The 22,597-nt window shown below is 39.7% G+C and overlaps 1 protein-coding gene and 1 long non-coding RNA gene across 2 annotated transcripts in view; one reads left to right on the forward strand and one right to left on the reverse strand.

The window, feature by feature from the left end:
• Positions 1–1,044: 1,044 nt before the first annotated feature.
• Positions 1,045–22,243, reverse strand: TMEM26 (transmembrane protein 26). The gene is made up of 6 exons (XM_085229422.1): positions 21,638–22,243; positions 18,196–18,274; positions 13,469–13,582; positions 12,774–12,994; positions 11,665–11,741; positions 1,045–9,461 (listed from the first exon to the last, which is right to left on the reverse strand). Exons 1-6 carry the CDS (start codon positions 21,826–21,828, stop codon positions 9,046–9,048), a joined length of 1,098 nt encoding a protein of 365 aa, XP_085085548.1. The 5' UTR covers positions 21,829–22,243; the 3' UTR covers positions 1,045–9,045.
• LOC104911912 (uncharacterized) overlaps positions 15,143–22,597 on the forward strand; it is a 56,597-nt gene continuing 49,142 nt past the window's right edge. The window contains exon 1 of the long non-coding RNA XR_014884700.1: positions 15,143–15,271. This is a non-coding gene — a long non-coding RNA (uncharacterized LOC104911912). The remainder of the gene's footprint in view (positions 15,272–22,597) is intronic.

Raw genomic sequence — 22,597 nt, forward strand, 5'->3', positions numbered from 1 at the left:
AATGCAGAAGCTGGTTATTCTGTAAAATTTTCCTATGGCTTGCATCAGGGCTGGATTCAGAAACAGAAAGGATGAGGTTCTTAATTGTAATGCGTACAGTCTCTTAGTGAAGAAGAAGGAGTGACAGCAGATGATGGACTGCTTGTTTAAGTTGGTTGCTTCAGGAGATGTTGCTTGTATCTTGAATGTAGTAGAGGGGTGTTAGCCCTGCTTGAGTTTCCTGAAAGATTATCTGAAGGTTTTTCCTTCACAAGACAACAGAATATAAGGGTACGATTAGAGGAGGTATCAAATCCTACCTGCGCTTTGCAGTATTTAAAGTATGTAGTGTGATGCGAAGAGGTGTATGTTACTCTGTTGTTGTGCAAAACTGTGTTGAGATACTGGAGTAAGTATTCAAGTACAGTAACCCTGGAATTAACCAATTCTGCCTGCCCCAGAGTAAGGAACAAAATCAGACCTGTTTTAACTGTCCAAGTACCATCTTCTCTCCAGATGTCTGTGGCTATGTTCAAATAATTTGGAGATGCTTTGTATGCATGACTAGCTGTAGTACTGAAACAGTATGAAGCATTTGAAAAATACATAGCACCCCACTATGATATAAGCATGGAAATGGAAAGCTTAGTTGTACGTTGTTGAGTGAAACCTCCCTGCATTGCTGTCTGTTCTCACATGTGCCCCTCTGAATATTTGCGCTCCTTTCTAGCAGTATCTATACCCATAGTAATGCTAGCTTTCTCCAGGACAACAGTGCCTGTGGAGTATTTTCTGTTCTCCTTAATGAGTGTTCCTAGCTGTTATGACATGCAGTGGAAAGGCTGTGGTGCTTTGGCTCTTCTCTTTTTTTTTTTTTTTTTTTGTGAGTCTGAGGTCCATCTTTCAGAAATGACTGTATTTATTAAGGGGTCCTTGTCCCCTTAGTCTTGAGTCTTTTACTCCTTGGAACCAAGGCTGCATAGGAGCAAAAGGATGAGAGTGACCGCTCAGGACATAAACAGAAGGTAGAATGAAGAGGAATAATTTCTCTTGTTGCCATCATAATGCAGTAAATGAATTATTTATTTATTAGAAACTTGTACATGGTAAGATCCTGTTTCCTATTAAATCAATTTGCAGTAACTCATATTCTGGAATTAATCTCCAGTGCTCTAATTTGATTGGAATAGACCTTTAAAACTCATGTAAGACATTTTCTGGAAGAAACAGTGATGTTAAGGAAATATAAGTCTTCTTTTCCTTGGTAATTTTGAAAAGATATTTCTTGTATTCAGCTGATGAAGCAATGGGAAAGGCTCTCATTTCTTAATTATGTTATTGGTAAGTGTGTTGCCTGGTTATTTTCTTAGGAATTGCTGCATGGTGTTAAACACCACAGTAAATTTTCAAGAAATGAGAATAAAGCTTTTTTCAAACCTAGTTTTATGATGTTGACTGTCTCCGGTCCAGTGCACTTCTTGTGTTTCATTTCTTTCCGCAGTGGAAAAAATGATGTAGCTGTTCTGTTTTTATTAGGAAATCATCTGATGGAAGGTAGCGTTGGATGTAACATGGTTGGGGAAAATAAAGAGTCTGTTTAAACTCTATCCTCTCCTAATTGTGAGAGTAGTAGAAAAACTTATCCAGGCAGACTTGGTCTTACTTTCAAGCAGATAAAAATTGGTTACTGTGGAGCACAGGCTGATGTCAGAGTGTGAAGGTTGAGTGTCTTCTCCAGAATCCAGAAGGCTGCTCCTTCATAATAGTGAGCATAGGGCAAGCTTGCTAGACAGCCCCTTTACTTCCAGGGTTTTCCTTTGTGTTAGAACTCTGGTTTTCTGTTTGGATGTTTATTACGCCTTATTTCAGCTTTTGGTTGGACAGTGATATATAACTCTAATTCTATTTACTAGTCTGAAAAGATTTGCTGAAGTTTATCATCTTCTGATATAAAATTTCTTTCATTCTTCTCATATTTCAAAGAGATTGTCCTGTTCCAAAGATCTCTTTTGAACATGTATATTTACTGCAGGTTATAATTATTGACTTTATTTTATAATTATTTTCTGTTTGCAAGGTTTTTGGCCTCAAATCCTTACTACTACATTCAGCCTTTCTACATAGGAATTGGTGTTTCTTTGTAATGCAACCTTACAGTCAATATCTTAACAATAAAAGTAGTAGTCACTGAATCCTGAGAAGAACCTTGTATCTTTAGTCTCATTAACTTTCATTTATCAGCACCAATCATTCAAAAAAAGGCATTGAGATCTGAACCTCAGTTATGTGAATACATTTTCTGGAGTTTGATACACTTGTAACTTTGCCACATTTTATTAATTTATGAATTGAAGGCCATGATGATGGGGCTTTAAAAGTGTCTTTAGGCCCCTGCATTTGTTCATTTCTATTTCTCACACCTAAAGGTCCCAATTGCTAATTTAAATCAGCTTCTCTCCTCATCGCCTTTTTTGACAGGTTTGTGTTACAATCTTTGGTGCATATTCTGCAGCTGTGGTACTTAATTTATTCCTTTGTGTGGTCGGGACATCTTTGGCTGTCAGACAGTGTTTAGATTCCTTCTCAGCATTTCTGTCAATCCATTTGTTCTAATACTTGAAAAATAACAGTGCTTTCAAAAGAGATGGGAGGAACTGCCCAAGAAATGTGATAGAATTGGGATATAATATTTCATAGGAGGCATATACAAACTGAGTGTATTTAATAAAGATTATTATCCATGACTTTCAAACCTTTGAAAGAACATCGTACTTCTATTATAGTATTTGTGTCTTGAGAATGAAGTTTTATCCTTGTTCTGTATGTGCAAGTAGCAGCAGTCCCTACAGGGCTGTGTAACACTGTGCTTGAAGAGAATATGTTTGTTGTAATCAGCCATGGATGCTGCAGAGTGTTTGCAACACATTGAAATCAGCATTAGCATTTACTGATGGTGTGCTCTAAGAGGACCTCGGCTCTAATCCCGGCAGTTTAAACTTTGAAGAATATAACCAAAGGGAAAAATAATAGGGGAATCTGAGTCTCGTTAGGTCTGTTTTCAAGCTACGGATCACAAAACCTTCGCTTGATTTGTCTGAATGTTTGTGGATTTCTCTAACTTGGCATCTATTAGTCACTTAAGAATTCCCGAGCAGTCCGGACTGTCCTGTATAACCACCACTGTGCTATGACTCTATTTTGTTCTAGCTTTTTTTTTTCCTGAAGCCTACACACTGCAATGCAACACTGTACAGGGTGCAAAAATTTATATAACAGAGTTATGAGCGTATTCATCCTTCTAGAACATACTCTGCTGCAGCACAACTACCTTGTAATGTAGGAATTGCCATAGTAACTACTCATTTCTTATTGATTAGGTGGTTAAAAATTCTCATAATATACAAGCAGAGTAACTTGCTGGCATATGGCTTCAGGCTACCCCTGTGGCAACTCTTACTTATGCATTCTCTACTTTTTCTGTATGTAGGCGAATTTTTTTATATTTTTTTAAATGAATTAGTATTCCTTGGATTAGGTCACAAAGTAGCCTTTCCCACCATAATAGAGCTTAAATTGTAAATTAACTTGACATTGAAGCTTACAAGGCAGAATAGAAACCAGTATGAGTTAATTATTGGATTAAGGCAGGTAGATTTCACTTTAGTGTGAAATCTGGAAGGAGAAAAGGAAAGAAAGAAGAGGCTTCTCATTTTCCCTCATTTAGGGACAAAGCTAACCACTTTGCTGAGCTGATCCCTACCAAGTAAAAGAGAACACTATTGTTTTGCAGTCATGATAAATCTCTTTGGAAGATGCTTCTTTAGAATCAACTGCAAAATAAACTAAGTACTGTTTTTATGTTTCCTTAGTAATACTCTAGATGCGGTGATAGTTTTCAGCAGTGGCAGTGTGAATGCTTCCTGAAAGCAGATTAGGGCTGCAGTGAGTTGTGGTGGCTGACAGCTGTCTTGGTTCATGTACTGCTGTTGCTGAATGTACTGTTGTTTCTTACAAGCCTGAAAGATGCTCCAACAAAGCTTCTACCACGTTTATTTTGAAAGACAAGCTTTTTGTGAATTCTATCAGGGGACTGAAACTGCAAAGCACTTAGACAGGACGCCAGATAAAATTTAAGTCCAACACATTCTTCAAATGTGAAGTGTGAGTTTACTCATAATAATATAAAAAGAAAGAACAGCAACACTGAGCTAGGTTTTTTTATTTGTTTTTGAGTTTTGTTTTGTTTTGTTTTAAACTCTGTAAAGGCTATTCCAAAGCTGTCTGGGACACTTCTGTGATGCTTAGATGTTGGTTATGATTGTATCCATTCTGTCTGATTACTCCAGGATACTATTAGCTTAGTATATAGGAGATTGAAGACTTCAGAGCCATTTTCAGATCTCTGAAATTATTATTACAGGTAGTACCCATGCATGCCTGCTATATTTGACTCCAGCCCTCTCCCACCTTCCAAAGTTTGAAATTCGGGTTTAAAGTATTATTTCTTACATTGTACCACCTTTCTGCTCCTGTATTTTTACTTATGGTCTGACAGCCTTATTTCAAACATTGTATGACCATAAGAATGCCTGAGTGAGTTCTTAATCCATAGGGCTGCAGGAAATGACACTGCTGTTTCAATAAGCTAGTCTTTCAGAGAGGCTGCTCAGGAAAACACGCTTTTCTTTGTAGTAGGTTGCAAACAAATGGAGGAAGCTCTTTGGCAGCCACAGATACTTTCAGATCTTTAGCAGGAGGAAATAGGCTAGGCTGTTCTTAATCTTCGACTGACCTGAACTTTTGAGTGCTTTTGTAGAAGCTTACGCAGCCAGCAATAGGAAGTTCAGTGGTTAGTGTCCTTTATCTGTGTACCAAGATCTGGGAGACAGGCCCAGGACACTGCCTGAAATAGAGACGTATTAGGCATAGTCTGGTATCTAAATGCATACGTGTATTTGTGTGCTTTTATTCAATCTTCCCTGGGATTACCCTGTGATTTGCATGTTTGGAAGCAAAGGGTCTTTCTAGTGAAGACGTCTACCTAAAGTAGGGAAGAATTTACTGCAGTTAACTGTGAGTTTTCAAAGCGATGTCTGCAGTCAGAATCTGGCGTAAGTAATTAACTTAACGATGGGAAAGAAAAGCAGTGTGTGGAAAATATAATTAATTGAAACATATAACATTCAGTTCACACACAATAAATTGGCAGCTATGCCTGAGGTAACTGCCTTTTATTTTCAAATAAAGTTGGAATTTTTAAGAAGTAATTGAACAATTTCTTCTATTTCCACACAGTACCAGAAAATACAGTACAGTTAAAATACCAGCAGAAATGCAATAAAATAATGGTTATTGTTGCTTTTTATTTATTTATTTATTGGTTCAGAGCTACGATCTCATTTGAGCTGAACTCCAGAAGAAAGGAGAAGTACATTTTTAGCTGAGGAAAAGACAAGTGGCAAAACATTTTAGTGATTTTTAATATATAAGAGCTGGTCCAAAAGCAATGCCTCCTGTTTTATGATGTTGGCCCATGACATCAGAGGTGGATGGTGGTACGGCAGTAAGAGTTGAACCTCCCACCAGTATTTCAGTATATTTGATTGGTGTGTGATAGATGGCAGCAGATGGCAGTCTGACAGAATGGCATCTGATGTGCAAGTGCAAATGAAGTAAAGGGGTGGAATTGAATTCTTCTGTGTGGAAAAGATGGCACCGATTGACATTCATTGACACTTGCTGAATGTTTGTGGAGACCAATCAGTGGATGTGAGCACAATGAGGTGCATTTCAGCAGTGACAACAATGACAGTGTGTCTCCTCTGCTGCTGCAAATTTCTATAAGCACAGCATGCAGCTCTGGTTCATTGCTGGTGCAAATGCACAGCTACTGATGGGGACCATATTCAAAAATAGTGTTTTGTAGAATTTCAAATAGTGTTATGGTGCACTTTGTGTTTGTTGTAGTTTTCATGGAAATAAATAGAGTTACTTTTGGAACGACCTACATAGAATAATCTAGAAGGACAAAGCAGGAACAGTGAGAATAAATAACTGTAAGAGCTAGATAGCTGTTTGCCGAAGAGATTTAGGAATGTGATTCTCCTGACTCAGGAGATAACAGTTAAGATAGAAGTTCTGAAATCCTCCCATTTGGAAGGGTTGAATTTTCCCAATTCTGACAGTTTACTGCAGCATTTTCTGAATAACAGGCGTGACACCAGTTGTCAGATCTTCAAGAGAATATATTCTACCACTTACTTGCATAGCGTGGCTCTCTGAAAGGCACCACTATGATGCTATGGATCCCTGCACCCAGCTGCTGGTTCAACTGCTCAATTGACTCAACCTGCTGCAAAACAGCTCTGTTCTCCTCTTTCTCAAGAAATTTGCAAGAGGAAAGTGAAGATGATTTCCCACCGGGATTTGCTGCTGTGACCGAACATACAAATCACTAGACTTTTTAATTGCTATCCAGTCTTCTCAATGAATTAGAAATGCACTCCGTCAGTCATTCCTGTTGCTACCCGGCAAATGTGATTTCCCCTCTCTGCACAGGCAGGAGGGCAGGCTGCCTGCCACTTAAGTGCTTTGTTTGTCTATTTTTTTTTCTTTTCTTTCCCTTGCTTTTAAGTGATCTGTCTTTGCCCATAGTGGTGAGAAGGAAAAAGGAAGTCCAAATCTGTTCTATCCTAAGCATGAGGGTGTGGATCTAGTCTATTTTATATTTGCCTGAATAGCAATGGAATCTAATAATGAACCTAGCATTGCAGTGAGTTATTCTCAAAGTATGTCTGATTAAGAGCTTTACTGCTGCTTAAAATGAAACAGCCTGAAGACTAGGAAATATAGCTCCTTGTATAGCACATCCTGCTGTGATTAGTCTTTGTATTGTTGACTCCAGGGAATCTTACGTTTCCTGCAGGCTGAGCCTGGTAGGCAGCTTGTTGTTGAACTAAGTCCTTAAATAGGTAGCCAGTACTTGCAATTTTTTTGCTGGTGAATTTCAAATGATGTTCTAGGAAGATGAGTACACTTCAAATTAATTAGCAAGGATCCTTTTAACAGGTAATTATTATATCAGCAAGTGGTGAACTCAATGAATGTGAGTAGATCTGGTTTGCATCAACAAAGAAGAGATGTTACAGTGCTACCAGCTGATTCTAAATGCATCTTGGTGTGAAAGGCTTTAGACAACACAACAGTTGGTCAGTAGCAGCACTTTAGCTTCTTTGCCTACAAAAGTTGCATTCAACTCTAAATATTTCAACCTTACAACAGCACTGTAAATGGTGACTGACTTTTCTTCATTCTGCTGGAAAGAAGCTCAATGTGAGAAGAGCAGGACGTGTTGCATGTTATTACTAAGGTACAAGTGGTAGAAAGGGTTGTGAGTGTGTAAGACTTGTTTCTTAATGGCTGTGCATTTTGTTCTCTCTTAGTGAAGGGGCCTGATCCTACATGAAACGGATCACAAGGTTTAACAGCTCAAAAATTCAAACACAGGTTGGCGTGTTTGGGAAATTTTAAAATATGTTCATTGTTAAATAAGTACATCTTTCAGGGGATAAATATGTCGTTGCTTGTTAGTCTAATAAGCACATGACTGCTGTGGTGGCGGCAGGAATACTTCAATGCATTCCTAAACAGATTCTGTATTTTTAGATAGCTGAGGCCCTCGGTAAAACTGGGGCTGCTTAATATAGGAAATTGCCTTAATTAGGTCACTTCCTGTTTGTGAGATTTTTTTTTAATTAACATGCTTTTCTGATCTCATTAAAAGTAGATGCAGAAATCTGTAGAAAGTACCTGCCATTTTCAGTGAGCATATGATTTTGGGACGGATTTTCAAAACTTATTTATCTTTCGAGCTAAGCCCAGCAGGGTCATTGGTCTTAAACTGATGAAAAGAGTTCCTGGAAGAAATGAATCACATCTCATGTTATTCACCCCAAACACAGAAGTAAAAGCGTGACTAAAAGCCATTTTTTAAAAACAGACCTTGACACTAAATAGGCCAAATGATTCCATAGTATTTAGTGGTGCTTCATGAAATTTGAAGCTCAAGTCAGAATCCTTTGTCTAGATGGCACTGCTCACATTTGACAGGACAATTTTCTTTCTTATTAGATTGTACACCTGAGTCAGGACACTTAAAAGTAATAAAATACTATAAAATGCCAACACTTAAAATCTGCCCTCAATATCAAACGCAGTGTAGCAAGACATAAAAATTACAAAATTACAAGTTTGTTTTCTGTTTTTTTTAATATATATATATATATATTTTTTAATTTATTTTTTATGTAGGTGTTCTGACTGGTAGAAATATAAAGGCAAGTACCTCTGTAGAAAAATTACTAGGTGAAAAACAGGTCTTTGAGCATTTTCCTGTGTTTTTAATATATCTATTTATTTGTAAAGTTTAGATTATTCAGACTATGCAGGTCCTAAGAGACAGTCTTTTTTTTGTGACATTTCTTGGTGTTTTGTAGTTTTTATACTGAAAATCTAACTAGAAATGGGGCAACACTCAGTGACGCTTTTCCTAACTTTTCTGAATGAACAGTGTTTAGATGTCATGCTAACAGTAGGAATCTGTTATGTCCATTCCCTTGCATGTCTGCAATTGTCACTGCTGAAGCTGCTGCTTCAGCATAATGTTCATCTTAGCTGTAGAAGTAGGGCTAAATGCTTCTGTTTCCTCTTGGGATAGGCTTGTCCTTCTCTCTGAATACAGGCAAGTACATACATTAGCAAAGTGCCACCAAAGATTATAACCAACTCTATTAGTGTGCCAAACCTTTCTTGCTACTACAAACTATGACTACAAAATCCCTGCGAATAATATAGTGGGGACTGGCCAAAAACCCGCAAAAATGGGATACAAAATGTCCCACTTCTATGATTATTTTTTTTTTCTTCAGAAATTTCTCCTATGGTTTAGGAGAAATTATTAATCTCTTAGTGGAAGAGATGAATTGTGCTCGAAGTCAGTTTCACCATAGAAATAGGCCCTTCTGAACCAGCTGAGAAATGAAATTGGTCTTGAGTCAATCATGGTGCTTACTGCTCTTCCAATGGAACCTGGGATTCCTCTTTCAGTGGCAAAGCAACACACTCTTTCATTTCGGCGTCCTGCTCAGCAGTACCATGAGTAGTGGCTTCGTAAGGCTCACATGGGCAACAGCCAACTTCTCCCTTCCTGCTCTTTTGCAGAATAGTAGCACGAAAGTCTAATGTTATCACTGCCAAGCGATACAGTTGTAGGATCACAACTAAGATATTCTTAGCTGTAAAAAACACCAGCATCTGGTTGAATATTCGAAAATGGCCCATCAGGATTGAACGCACAATGAAGAAGGGTCCATCCTGTATGAACAAGCTCACCCCGATGTTCCACAGCTCTGCGCTATACCTGCACAGCAGCAGGCTAGGAATCTGCCTGCTCGATGCAGTTGGTTTGCAGCCAATATGCTGTACTGGAAATAAAACATATGGGTTAAAACAGCTCTCTTAAAACTTAGCTAGGATTGGGCTAAAGGGCAGCTTTTAGGTAGCTTGGATTATAAGTGCATTCAAATGTGAACAATTCAATGTAAACGTATCTCATTTCTGGGATCTTAAGTTAAGCAGGCATTTACATAATCTGTCAAAAAGAACCAAAACCCACTTCCCCTTTTCTGATCCACAAAGCTATCAGTATTTATACACTTTAAAACAAGAAGTTCACTTAATTTTTCTACAACAACTTTCCCAGATGCTTTTCTGTTAAATCAACATGCATTGTTAAGAAAGAGAAAACACCTTGAATGGGAAAACTTCAGCTGGTTCCAAGCTAAGACCTTGCTTGTAAGAGATTCAATTGCAGACTGTTGCCTTTTCCTTGTGTTATAATAAGTTTATGTCACGTTTGGTGAGAGGCAGCATCAAGCATTATGGATAGAAAGAAGCTGTAGTCCCTGCTTGCCTTGTAAGACTTAAACCACAGGTACTTGCTCTTAGCCTTCTGGACAGCAAATTGCATGCAACTCCTGGAACCTGTGTGGATGCACAGGTCTTTACCTATAGAAGCAGTGGTGGGCTGGAATGCTTTTGGTGGCATCTAGAGAAGGGTCATCAGACAGCTTTGTGTGTGGTAGGTATGGCTGCATGTTATGAAAATTCATGAAGCTAAACTAACCTATTTTTCTGGCGATGGGATTACGTTAGTATAAAACCAGTAGTTACTGTGATGCGGTACCAACCACCAAAATAACTCAATTGTTTGAGGTAGCACAGGGAAAAGGAAAAAAAGATGAGACTTAAGAGCGAAAAATGAGCTGTAGAAGGGGGAACACTTGTTCTGAATCCAGTAGGCAAAACTTCACCAGCAGCAGCTAATTTTTAATAGCTCTTACTTTTTTAATAGTCTTCATTGCTGTAGTTTTATATAGCATCTATGAATTGCTTTTTTAGGTTGCAGTTAAGTACAAGTAAACATTCTGATGTCTGAATGAAAAGTAGCATTTGTGCAGCTGTATAGTAACCTAAAATAAATTGCACTCATAGTCAACATGTTAAGAATTAAGTTATTGAGCAATAGTTAAATGTAACTATAGCAGAAAAATAAGTGGAAAAGCAATAGCCAGAGGAAAAAAAAAAAAAAAAAGCACAACACACATTTTGCTTTACTTAAATTAATGCGGGGTTTCTTTAAATAGCATTTGAATTTATTTGACTATGTGTAGTGGGTTTGGGTTTTTTTTTTTTTAACTTTGTGCATATTTAAGAGAATATATTTTACCAGTAACAAAAAAAAAAAAATTATCTGTGGTAAATTGCAACACTGTTTTTTCAGAAGGTGATGGGTGAGCTGAAATACTGAAATATTCTCCTACCTTCAAAATTGAAATCAAAGCCTAGTGCTGTCCACAAAAAGAGAGCTAATGAAAAATTTCAGGAATTATTTTTCATTATTACTTTATTTGTTCATTACTTTAGGTGAGTCAACCTAGTAGTCATCAGTTTTATAGAAGATGCTGTGTGGATAACTTATCTTCGGACTGATACAGTTGACTTGCAAACTTGGTGATATTGGAGGCCGAAAGGGTTGAAAGAAAAAGATTTTTATTATCTCCTTTGACCTTTGCCTTTCTGTCTGCAGGCAAATACCAGCCCGAGTTAGCTGGATGTTGGGCCTTTTAGTTTAGGATAAGAATATACAGTCCCAATACAGTGTGGTCTTGCAAGTTCCCTGTGCTCAGGTAATGTGTCTTGTGGTAACCCCTTGAGAGCCTGCGACATCTGTGTTTAGGCTGTGTTGTTCCCTGTGGCTGATATTTGCCTATTTCTCTGTGAGATCCATTCTCCCCAGATTGGAACCATGATAGATTCCATGGCCAGATCTAATCCAGGAGTTAACATAATGAAATTTACTGGAGTAACAGGCAACTAGAGCAATGCTTCAGTACTGCAGTTCCACTTTTTCTGGAAGTAGTATTTTATCCGGAAGGTAGAGTTTAGACAACAAGTGCTTCCTCGAAAGAGACCACAATAGGCTTTCTTCAGAAAGTGTCACTATCATATAAATTGCTCTTCAGCAGAAGCCCTGGATATAGCCTGTAGCCTGTGCACAATCACAAGACATGCCAGCAAAACCTTAAAGCACATGTTCTTATTTCTTGTCTATGTGCAAGTACTAACCTGCAAGATCAAGTGGAAACTGTAACATACTCCAGGTCCATACAGCAAGAATTGCATTTATGAGAATATAATTCTTCCTACGGGAGGAGAAAAAGTAGTAACAGTGAAAAAGCAGTTGTTTCCTTTTGTATTAACAGAAATGTTTTCTGTAGTATCTGGAATGTCATTTAAAGGGAAGTTGAGCTCAACAGTGATTAATGCATGTTTCCAAGTGATACTAGTAATACTGAGGAAAACAGAGGCACTTTTTGGTGTGGAATTTTTGCTGCTCAGTCCACATGTTCCAGCTGTGCAATTACACTAAATTCCTGATGCCGATGTTATAAGTATATGGAAATATCTCTACTTTGAGCTACAGAGTCTATCTTTATCCTTGTAATGATTACATATTCCCTGCAAGCCTGAAGCTTCTCTTCCAAGTCAGAAGGACCTCTTTCCCTGCTATAAAGCCTTTTCTGTGATATTAAAGCATGAAATAAAAAAAAGAATAGTGTCTGCAGGAGAACCTTTTCTGTGATTCTTTCTCCTTGTGATAGGTGTTCACAATTCAGCTCTCACTGCTGTGAGAGGGAGGTGGGCTTACATTCTCTGGGAGAGAGTGCAGTGTTGAAAATTCACACCAGAACTAGGCTGTTCCCTTTCTTCTTACTTTTGAATGCTGTTCTTCTAATGTGAAGAAGAAACTACAAATGAAGTAACCAAAGAAACAACGTGGATAATGAGTCACTAAAGCAAACTTGAGTTACTTCTATGTCAGTCTACAATAATTCATTAATCTGAGAAGTTCTGTGTGTAGCCAGAGTTCCAACTGCTATAGCTTTCCGACCTGATGCCACATGGCAGTTACGCTACTTGTTTGGCTTTTTGTACCCTTTTGCTGTGATGAATGTGATGTGTTTCTCTGTTAGCAGTGGATAAGTAATCTCTAACAAAGCTTGTAGGACTGTAACGTCTTTTACAGCAGAAAGAAGAGAATAGGAAAACAGAGCCCTTGAATGTAGCCTTCTGTTATCGGAGGGAATACAGTTCTAGTGGTCTGGATGCCACAGACAGCACAAACAAAGCTCTTTTGTAATGTGCAAATTATTATGTCAGCAAATATTCCTTACCGCACATCCTCAATGTCCAGGGTTTCACTAGCAAATTCAAGTATATCTGCTGCTGTTCCTACAAACATGAGAAGCAGCTGGGACAACTGGTCCCGGGTGATTTCAACCCCAATGGGGAGAAGCCATCTCCCAACTACTAGAAGTAGTAGAAAGGTCTGGTGGAGGGCCAGGGTCCATACAGTCTCACAGATTGTGGAGAGCTGATTCACAAAGACTTTAGCCTGTTTAAAACACAACAACAGTAACATGCTGTAACTTCAGGAGACTTAACTTAAAGATGGCATTAATCCTTCAGCCTGCCTTTGATCTCCTTCATGTAGCATTAGAGGAAATAATTTCTATGTGGTGGGTATAATTTGAAAAAGGCATGTTAACATTTTTGGATAATGAGTACTGATTCTTTCTCCATACTTTTTTTTCCTGTTATCATTTTTTAGCTATTATCATTTGCAGAACCATCATTCAGACACTCTAAATTCAGTTAAGTTTTGAGGAGAACGGTATGAGACTTCCTACCAACAAGTGTTAGTATTTGGTGACATGTTGGCCACTTTTACCATATGGCTTTCTGTAAGCTACATTTTCTTTTGGTCACTGTTTAAAGAGATTGCCTGTATAGATATGACAGTCCTCTCCAATTGCTTTTTCCCAACATTTCACAAGTTCACTGATAGGAACAGGAAAAGGTGTCCCACCGTCCGAATGATGTGGTGATCTATTCTCTCGCTTCCCTCACTGATGTCTGGAGGCTGACTGATGTCTTGATTGGTGACATTCAACTGAACAGCTTCAGGCTCATTACTGCAATACTGTTGTGAACAAAAACATTACATAAGCATTAATATCGAGCACAGGCAGCAGATGTATTCTGTGGCTGAAAGAGGCCTGCAGTCTTGATGGTGGATGATTAACAAAGGTACATGCTTGTTCTGAATGCAGTAACCCTCTTTCTCAGAAGGGAGGAATTCGTCTTCTGTAAACAGGAGAGATGTGTTGGTAGGCCCTTTGGAAGCTGCAGGATTGTTCTGCAGAAGCAGATGTAAATTCAAAGGCTGATGGAGCAGGTCATACCGTTTCTCTGCTAAAGCTGCACTCTGCAGCTCTCTTCAACAGGCTGCTGGGTTTCCTACATTGCCTCTTTCTGCCTAGAATGGTAGAGTAGGTAAAATTCGCTCAGTCTGCTATCTTATGTCTGCTATCTTATGCTTATGATCAGAGGCTCAGTATCCAAACTTGTTTTCCAAGTATCTGTTTTAAGCTTTTACTGTCCAAAATAAGTTCTCTAAAAATGCAATTGTTTTCTTCTGTGATTTCCCTCAAGGCTGCAATGAATAGAGCTGAGCCGCGGGGGCATTTGGGTTGTATTTTCCCTCTTCCTTTCCCTGCAACTTTGCCTATTTTGTAGAAAGTTCATAATGTGAGAGATGAGATTCAGGAATAACTAGAAAAAATGAGGCTGTGATGTTGCCTGCCCCTGCAGAGTACAAAAATTGGTGCTTTAGGTTTTGCAGGCATTGGATCCTGTGGGAAAGTAAATGTTGGCTAAAGCACACTGCTGGGTGCAGCGCAGTGACTCAGCGTGGGAGTTGCATTGCTTTCTGCCTTTGTCCAGCAGATGCTCCTGGGGTAGCTGGGGCCTGGCTCCTAACATCTGTCTTCATAACAGCCTTTAGCATTTCATTGTAATAAAAAAGGAGTAATTAGAAAATCAAACCAGGCTGTCACGAAAGTCTTCTATTCCGCTTTTGCATTTCTCCACTGGGCTCCCCACCATTTTATTGCACGAGGAGTGATTTTCTGCAACAATTGGAATGTTTGCGTGCATACTGAGCAGCTCTATTCAGCATAATGCCTGCCAATAGATGGGCAACATTTTCCAGCAAATGTCAGAGCCTAAAAAATTTCAGATCCCCTTTTACTTTGTCTCTGATGATACTGCTCATATCTGAGCAAGTGCTGCTTCTTGCCTGACAGTGTAGATAAATGGAGCAACTTCCTGTGGCCTGAAAAATCTGGAAAAAAGTCAATGCCTGTTCTTTTAGAATTGGTGATAAAGGCTCTGAAACTGAATGCATGGCTTATTGCACAATGGGTGTGACAGCATTGAAAGATTGTCACCAAGATGTTGGGGAAATATTTCCATTTGGAGAAGGGGGATCTTGAAGTTCTGGCCATGGAAACAGGGACAGATAGGGTTGGGGTTCTGCCTAGCCCTTGTGGGGCTGATCTCCCAGGTTTTCCCTACAGGTTGCTCCTGCACAGCCTGCTGTGGGCTTGTTTTGTTTTCTAGCTGCACATAGGCATAGAGAATGATTAAGAAAATAAGTTGACTTTATTTATGTCTTTCATAGGCTCCTAATACGCAATTTTTGTCACCATTCCTGACTTGATGGGAGATGCATGGCTCCAAGAATGTTGACCAAACAGTGTTCCTTAGAGCCAGATCTGAATCTCTCTGCCTGCAGGCTGGAAATGGAGAACTGCATCTGCAGAGTCAGGTATTTAAATCAACCTCCAATTTTAATTTCAGTAGGTTCCTCTCTTCTTTCGGTTTGTTCCTCTGAATATTTATTAAGTGGCAATTGTGGTGGTGATTCACTTGAAAGTTTGGAAAAGAGCCTTTATTTTACGTCATGTATATGCATGAAATAGGCCTGTTGGTGCCAGGCATATCTGCCTAGCTAATTGTGTATGCACAGTGACTTAATGGGAATGTGACAAGGAAGAAGCCAGTTCTAAGCTGCATAGGCAGATGAACGTAGTTTACCTGCTTAGCTCTACAGCCTTGTTACTCATAGGAGTCCGGATGTGTGTGTAGCTGAACAAAAGTGCTTAATGTTTATTGTGCAGAAATAGAACAGGAAGAAATTGTACACGTCTCACAGAAATTCTAGCTAGGTTTACTTCTTTTGTTTCTTATGAAATGAAGCTGATATTCCTCTGATCTATAAAACATCATCAAAATGGTAACTGTTTTGCATGACATATTTTCTTAGTGCCAGCCTGCAAAGATCTTGCTGGTAATGTAGTGCGACCCCCTGAAATGCTGAACTAATTCAGCAATTTTCTATTTGCTGCTTATTCAATGCCAGATAGAAACGAGGTCAGCTAAAACTTTTTGCAGCAGACCCAGCACTGAGGTGATAAAATTGCTGCTGGAATAGCAGGGTAGAGTGCCCTCAGCCCTATTACCGTGTGGAAGCTGACAGCCCCGGCTAAGCAACAGGTACCCGTCGCTCTGCATCACTGGAAGCAGTGTGGCCATCACTATGGCAACACACACGATGTCAAATTCAGTAGTGTGACTTTGCTTCATTTTGCTTCAACTAGAAAGCCAAAATGTAACATAGGAAGAAAAGATTGTTTAAGCTGTCTTCTCAATTGAAGAAGACAATGGGTGTGGGAAGGAGAAACGATGCACAGTATCTCTTCTGGAAGAGTGATACAGTGGAATTTTAGCTGGTAAGAGAATCTCATGTTAGAATGAGGCTGCGGGAATGGACAGGAAAACTGGTTATTTCCTTAGCGGTTAAATATATTTAAAGGTTCACCAAGTATCCATCGTACTTTTGAGCAGGACGCTTGCATGAATACTGTCCTGGCAGTCAGGTAACCTCTGCTAAAAGTGATCAGCTGGTGCTTTGTGGCACTAATATACAAGGTATTTGAAAAGCTAAGAGGCATTTGTTCATCTGAGGTTTTATGCATTTGAAGAATTATTATTATTTCTTAATGGAATAAATGGTTTTAATTTTCTTGCCACTCTGTTTTGCTGACAGCAATTTCTTTTGCTCGGTATGATTTAATTTATTTTACGGAGTCTCCCAAAGATGCATTTCATCCCCAAATGCTTCACTGCAAAGCAGCACTTTCTATGCACTCAATATTCCACTTTGATTGAGAATGGCACTACGGCACTACTTCTGTCCAGTTCTGCAGTACTCGGAGGCAGAATTGCCTCAGTCTTCAGGAGAAACTGTGCATTAGCACATGCCTGAAGTAACAGCACCAGCACATGTGGCTGATGTTCCCTCTTAGGTTTTCAACAAGAGATCAAAGTTCTGTTGCCTCAAAGACCACAAACTGTTCTGATGGTGTGTGAATAAAAAAGATGGAGCCATTCTGGTATTATTTTCATAAGAAACACTTCAGCAAAACTTTCACCAGAAGAGTAATACTTATCTAGGTGCTGTTTGATATTGTTACGAGGGCTGCTCCTCTTCTAGAGGTATACTGCTTTTGAATCTGTTTGATGGTGCATTTCTAGAACTCTCTATCCTATTTCTCCAGATATAAACTAAGCTGTTAACTTGATATACTCCCTCTTTAATTCATAGTAGCAGTATATCAATAAGAACAAAATATGCCATGTTCTAACATCGTTTTGGGAAATAAACTGCTGCCTCTGACTACAGAATTAGCCTGTTTTGTGGACCAGATTTAACTATGATAAATGTTCTCAATATCCACGTTACCTGTCTGTGACTGTTTAAGGAGATTTGGCAAAACAAGATGACAATAAATTCCTGCTGCTGTATTTAGAAAAAGCCTCAGGCATTTTCAGTGTAAACACAATTTTGAATATTTGATTATACATCTGTGGGCTCTAACAATATTTCAAAAGAGAAAATAAGGGACTGTGTCTCCTTAGTCTAATTAATGTATCATTTTCTATCACTTTCTCTTTTGCTCCTACCAGGTCATTTTCTGCCAAGGTTGTGTAAAAATCCTGGAGCATGCGAAATTCCCCTTTTCACTGCATGGAAGTTCTATGGGGACTTGCAAGCAGCTGGCACAGGGCAAGGGCTCACATGCTTGGCATGGGCTGTTGTCTTTGTCTTCATCCTAACTGGTAACCTCAGTTGCCACAGGAATCACTGTCTTTAAAATTGCTGCATTTGGATCCTGAAGTGGAATCCAGACTCCCCTTCCCAGTTATATAGCACAGAGAAATTACCACAACAGCTAATCTGTGGTAGGAATCTGTGAATATTCTCCTAGATTGCAGTAAACATGAGGTAATTTAAGAGCCTTTTAATTAATAGTTACTGCAATTTTGGCTTGCTTGGAGTTTGCCCGTAAATGCCATAAAACTCATATTTTATTTTACAAAGGCCTCTAAAGCAATGAAATTCTTCCACCATCCTGAGCAAGATTCAAGCTGGTAACCTGGGGCTGAAATGCTGTATTTCATACTCCTAGTCTTCAGTTTCTCAGCCAAATACAAATAGTCTCATTTTAGCTAGGAAAGAGGTTCATTACTTGATATTAGGAAATGCACAGTTGTCCATAGTCCCAGCCGGACTGGGAGGCCCACCAGCATAAAATGGAAAATTGGATCAAGGTCTGGCATTTTTATACCTAAACCCAGCCCATCAGATAATCAATTTCAAGCCATTCCATCATGTTTCATAATAAATACCTGTGTCCCATGGTGAATTTCCAGTAGCCATAATGATGGTACTATGCAAATCAGATACAAAAAGATTGCTGGGGAAAACCTGCAAAGGAAAAGATAGCTTGGTATTATATCACATTGTAAATATCTTGTATTCTCTATCATTATCTCAGTTGGACCTGGAGAATTCTACTTACATTACAGTTCACATTGGGCTATAACTGCAAATAAGAGTTGCAATTCTTGCTGAATTCCTCACACTGTCAATGTTACGAATTACACTTCTTTTTTTTTTTTTTTTTTGTAAGCCTAAGATTATATATAGTTTATTTAAAATCTCTTCTCAAAAACTATCCAAGTATTTTAGCTGTTTGTATTTCCACCGTGGCATTCTCAGTATTTAAAACAAACTAACAACAAAAAAGTCTAACTGATGTGCTCTTTTAGATTTCAGGAAGGATGAATCATAGAATCACTTGAGTTGGAAGGGACCTATAAAGGTCATCTGGTCCAAATCCCCTACAATGAGCAGGGATGTCTACATCTAGAGTCGTTCCACTGGATAGTGCTGGGATGAAGGCTGTTGATCAAGATCCTGGTGGCACAGAAAAGTTGGAAACAACATCAGTTTGTTGAAGACATTTCTTCAGTTAGATTTTTTCAGTGCAGACTAAAATGATTTATGAAAATGGGCCTTGCCCTTCTCCCCCACTTGTGCTTGCAACTGTCTAATCTTTTTAGGATTTCTTTCTCCAGTTTCTTTTTCTTGTTACTCTGTTCTATAACTTGTGGTGGTGAACCTTTATCATCAAAAGCTTCTTGATCTGAGTTTATTCAGACATGAGGGTGGTGAGACACTGGAAGAGGTTGCCCAGTAAGGTTGTGAATGCCCCCTGCCTTGGAAGCACTTAAAGCCAAGCTGGATAGGACCATAAACAACCTGTTCTAGTGGGAGGTGTCCCTGCCTATAGCAGGGGGTTGGAACTAGATGATCTTAAAGGTCCCTTCCAAACCAAGCCATTCTATGATTGTATGTTTTCCTATAAAACGTATGACTTTATTTTTTCATTTTGCAATTCTTATCATTTTGGATTAGGAATGAGGCTGTCCAGTGCCAGCCCTGCCATAGTATGCAGTGAGCATCACAGCGATGCTTCCGAGAGTGACAGCAGCCTCTGCACCACATGTACATCTCAGGGAGAAGAGTGAGGACAGCTTCAAGACACTTGTTTGGTTCCATCTGTCTTGTCAGCAGCAGACATGGCAGTGAACTTAAATTGCTTATAATTGTGTTTTGGTCAAATGTAGTTGGATGTATTATTAGCTCATATCTAGAATGTACCTTTATTTCTGTAATAATGACTTTTTCAGAGGAGATTGTTTTGAAAAACAACCAAAAATCCAGCTGCTTAGGAAAATAACTTGTTTGCTGAACTGCTCTGAAAAGTTTCAGTTAATCCCTCTAAATAAGGTGGTCTTGAGTTGTTGCGTGTTGTTTGGTTTTTATAATTGGTTTGTATTTCCTTTTTTACATTTTGGTTGTTCTTGGGGTTAGAAGATGTGCTTGAGTGTTTGTTTGTTTTCCTCTTCCTGAAGTTAGTGATTCTGTGGGGTTTTAGCCTAGTTATTTTGGGAGAGAACACACCTCTCAATTGAATGGGAGAACTACTTTATTTTACAGTATTTCCTATAGGACTTGAGCACATGAGAAATCCCTCCAGCTGGCAAGTTAGCAATGCTGAGCTAACAATAGCAGATCTGGCCAGGAAAGTTCAGAGCTTTAACCCTGCCTTTCTTTCAGAAGGAACACTGTAGAGCAAATATTATTTGGCCAGGCACACAATATTACTCTTTCTCCACATGCTCTATTTAATTATTTCTGCTGATGTAATCAACTGTCTTTTCTCAATAGTGTATGGAGAGCATGCGAGGCTTGTGGAGGCAGGAGAGTTCTGTGGTAGAGACTGTCCTTTGCTTGCATTAATAGACATGCATGGAGGCATTTCTATAAATGCAGCTGATGCTACTGGTTCTGAGTATGGATTTTTGCCACCAGAGCAGAAAGTTATCCTGTTGTGATTAGATGCTGCTCATTTGTCTGCAGTCCTCACCTACAACATCATTTACTGTGTTTCTTAAAGTGCTGGACTATGTCCATTTTCCTTCTAGCTAAATTTAGCCCTGACTTCTAGTACATGCTCATTAAAAAGAATCTGCTTTCTGTATCTGGTTGGTTTTTTTTTTTTTGATTGTCCAAAAATGGGCTTAGCAAGTATGCCTTCATGAAGTGTCTGCTGCCTCTTCCTCACCCCAGTGAACGGGCTCTGTTCACTCTGCCTATGATTTGCACATGTGCTCTGCTGTTGTTAAATTTTCCTCTATTCCAGAAAGAATCACTGCTTTTATTACATTTAAATTTAGATATAGAACACTTTTGAGAATTGTCATACAATGTTGCTTCTGTTATAATGAGTTTCACAGGTTGCAATAGACAGAAATATAAGGTCACGGAAATTGCTAGAGGTTTTTTTGTTTTTGTTTTTGTTTTTTTACCTTGAATTTGTCTTGGGGACACTGGGATAAAAAAACCTGCAGTTTGAGATTTTTACAAAGAAAAGGTCCTAATGAAACCTGGACAATTAGTTACGTGCCCACTTCCCTTTCACCAGCTATTTGTTTTTGGCTGACTGACTGTGCTGATGAGCTGTAGATGACTGCAGTCATTCCTTACATACGTGTAAAAACCCAAGAGCTTGGGCAAATTCTGCTATGACTAACTTATTTTGCTCATTTCTCAGGCAGTTTTTCCTGCATGAAGGCTTCCCTCTGGAATAGCCTCTTACATTCAAATCCAAACACTTAAACAACTCTTAGTGTAAGAGTTCTTGCTGCTCATCTTTTATTTGATGCTGAGCTTTTGTTCATGCACTAGCATGGAAATAGCACTGTTGTGGGTAGCAGGGACAGGGAATGCAGTCCCAGGGAATGAGATGCCTGCCAGGAAATGGCTGGCTGGGTGAGAGGTGTGGGGCCCCTGGCATCTCACTGCCTGTGCTCCTGACCGGCTGTGGCATTGTGGTGCCCAGTGACCCTGCCAGGGAATGCGTGCCCCCACTTCCCCTGCACCCTGGACTGGCAGCTCCAGAACACACAGCTTTTGGCTGCAGCAAAGTTCCTTCTTCTTGCAGCTGTTGCTGCACACTCACTATTGTACAAAGAGTGGTTCCCAAGTCATCTATTGCAAAGCTGCCCCTCCTGAAAGCCCTCTGGGTTTGGCCACAGACTAGCCAGGACTTCACCAATTTTCACCACCCCAGATGCTGCAGGAGGGAGACCGCAGCTCCCTGGAACTGTGGCAGAAAGGAAGCCAGGGCAGCTCTGCCCACAGGCAGCAGCCCCACATCTGCAGCAAAGTACATGCAAAGAAGCGAGAGGGGCTCCGTCGGAGCCAGCAGGATATGCTCACCATTTGTAGCCTCTGCCTTGCTTAAACTTGAGCGTGAGCCCTGTCTCCAGGCAAAGGAGAAGATTGAGCAGTGCCAGCAGCCAGTACTTGGGTTCTTTCTTCACTTCAGTCACTCTCCAGACCCCGATGAGGGAGTGCAACACGAACAGCAGGCGAGTAACAAGAGCGTTGAGCAGAACCATCAGCTCCATCCCGGCCCAGTCCCTCTCCACTCTCCCCACAGACAGGCCCAGTGCCTGTTAGGAGCACAGAGAAGCTGCCCTGGGAATCACAGCAAAGCCTGCACAACACAGGCACGCAGCTCTTTCCTCTCCCATCTCCACAAAGGGGCCCATTATAACAAAAAAGAAACGGTATTGCCCCTCCCCCAGACTTCCTGAAAACTTTTTGGAGAGAAGAAAAAAAAAATGCTCACGCTTCCAAGCTGTGGTGCTTTGCAGTGCTCTGTGCAGCTCTGACCACACTGAGCAGGAAAGGTTTCTGCATGTCCCCTCTCTATCATCTCAGGGACTGAAGGCCAGGGAAACTGCAGTCTCGCCCAGTTCCCATTTCCTTCCCAGCTCCACTTGATGTTCTTATCTCCTGTATGCCCTGCAAAGAGATAAAACATAAGAAATATGAATCTTCCTTGCTAAAACTTCCACTGCATTGCTGATGCTGCAAAAACCTCCTTACTCTCCCCTCCCCACAAAAGCTTTACTTCATATTTGGAAACTTCTGCAATTGTTCATTTAACAGTGCAATAAAGAAACCAGAGGCTATGTACTTCAGTATTGGAATCCCTGTGTGCAGACACATGGGTGTGGAGATTAGTGTTGAGCCGATTGATTGATTAAATTTCAGCACTGCTTAGCTTTTTTAACTTGCATTGGCTTTAATTTAACTAATGTATTGAATAATCTTCAACCTGCTTCAGGATGAAGAAGCAGCCCCAGTGTGAGGAATTCCATAAATCAGACT

Source organism: Meleagris gallopavo, chromosome 8, assembly GCF_905368555.1.
Source record: "Meleagris gallopavo chromosome 8, MGAL_WU_HG_1.1, whole genome shotgun sequence".
Lineage (NCBI taxonomy): Eukaryota > Metazoa > Chordata > Aves > Galliformes > Phasianidae > Meleagris > Meleagris gallopavo.

Excerpts from the sequence above, each read along its gene's own strand:
- TMEM26 (XM_085229422.1), bottom strand. The coding sequence starts at position 21,828 with ATGGAGCTGATGGTTCTGCTCAACGCTCTTGTTACTCGCCTGCTGTTC. Across the intron at positions 12,995-13,468 it reads ATCACCACATCATTCGGACG|GCTAAAGTCTTTGTGAATCA; the intron begins GTGGGACACCTT and ends TGTTTTAAACAG. Across the intron at positions 9,462-11,664 it reads GTTTCCACTTGATCTTGCAG|TACAGCATATTGGCTGCAAA; the intron begins GTTAGTACTTGC and ends TTTTATTTCCAG.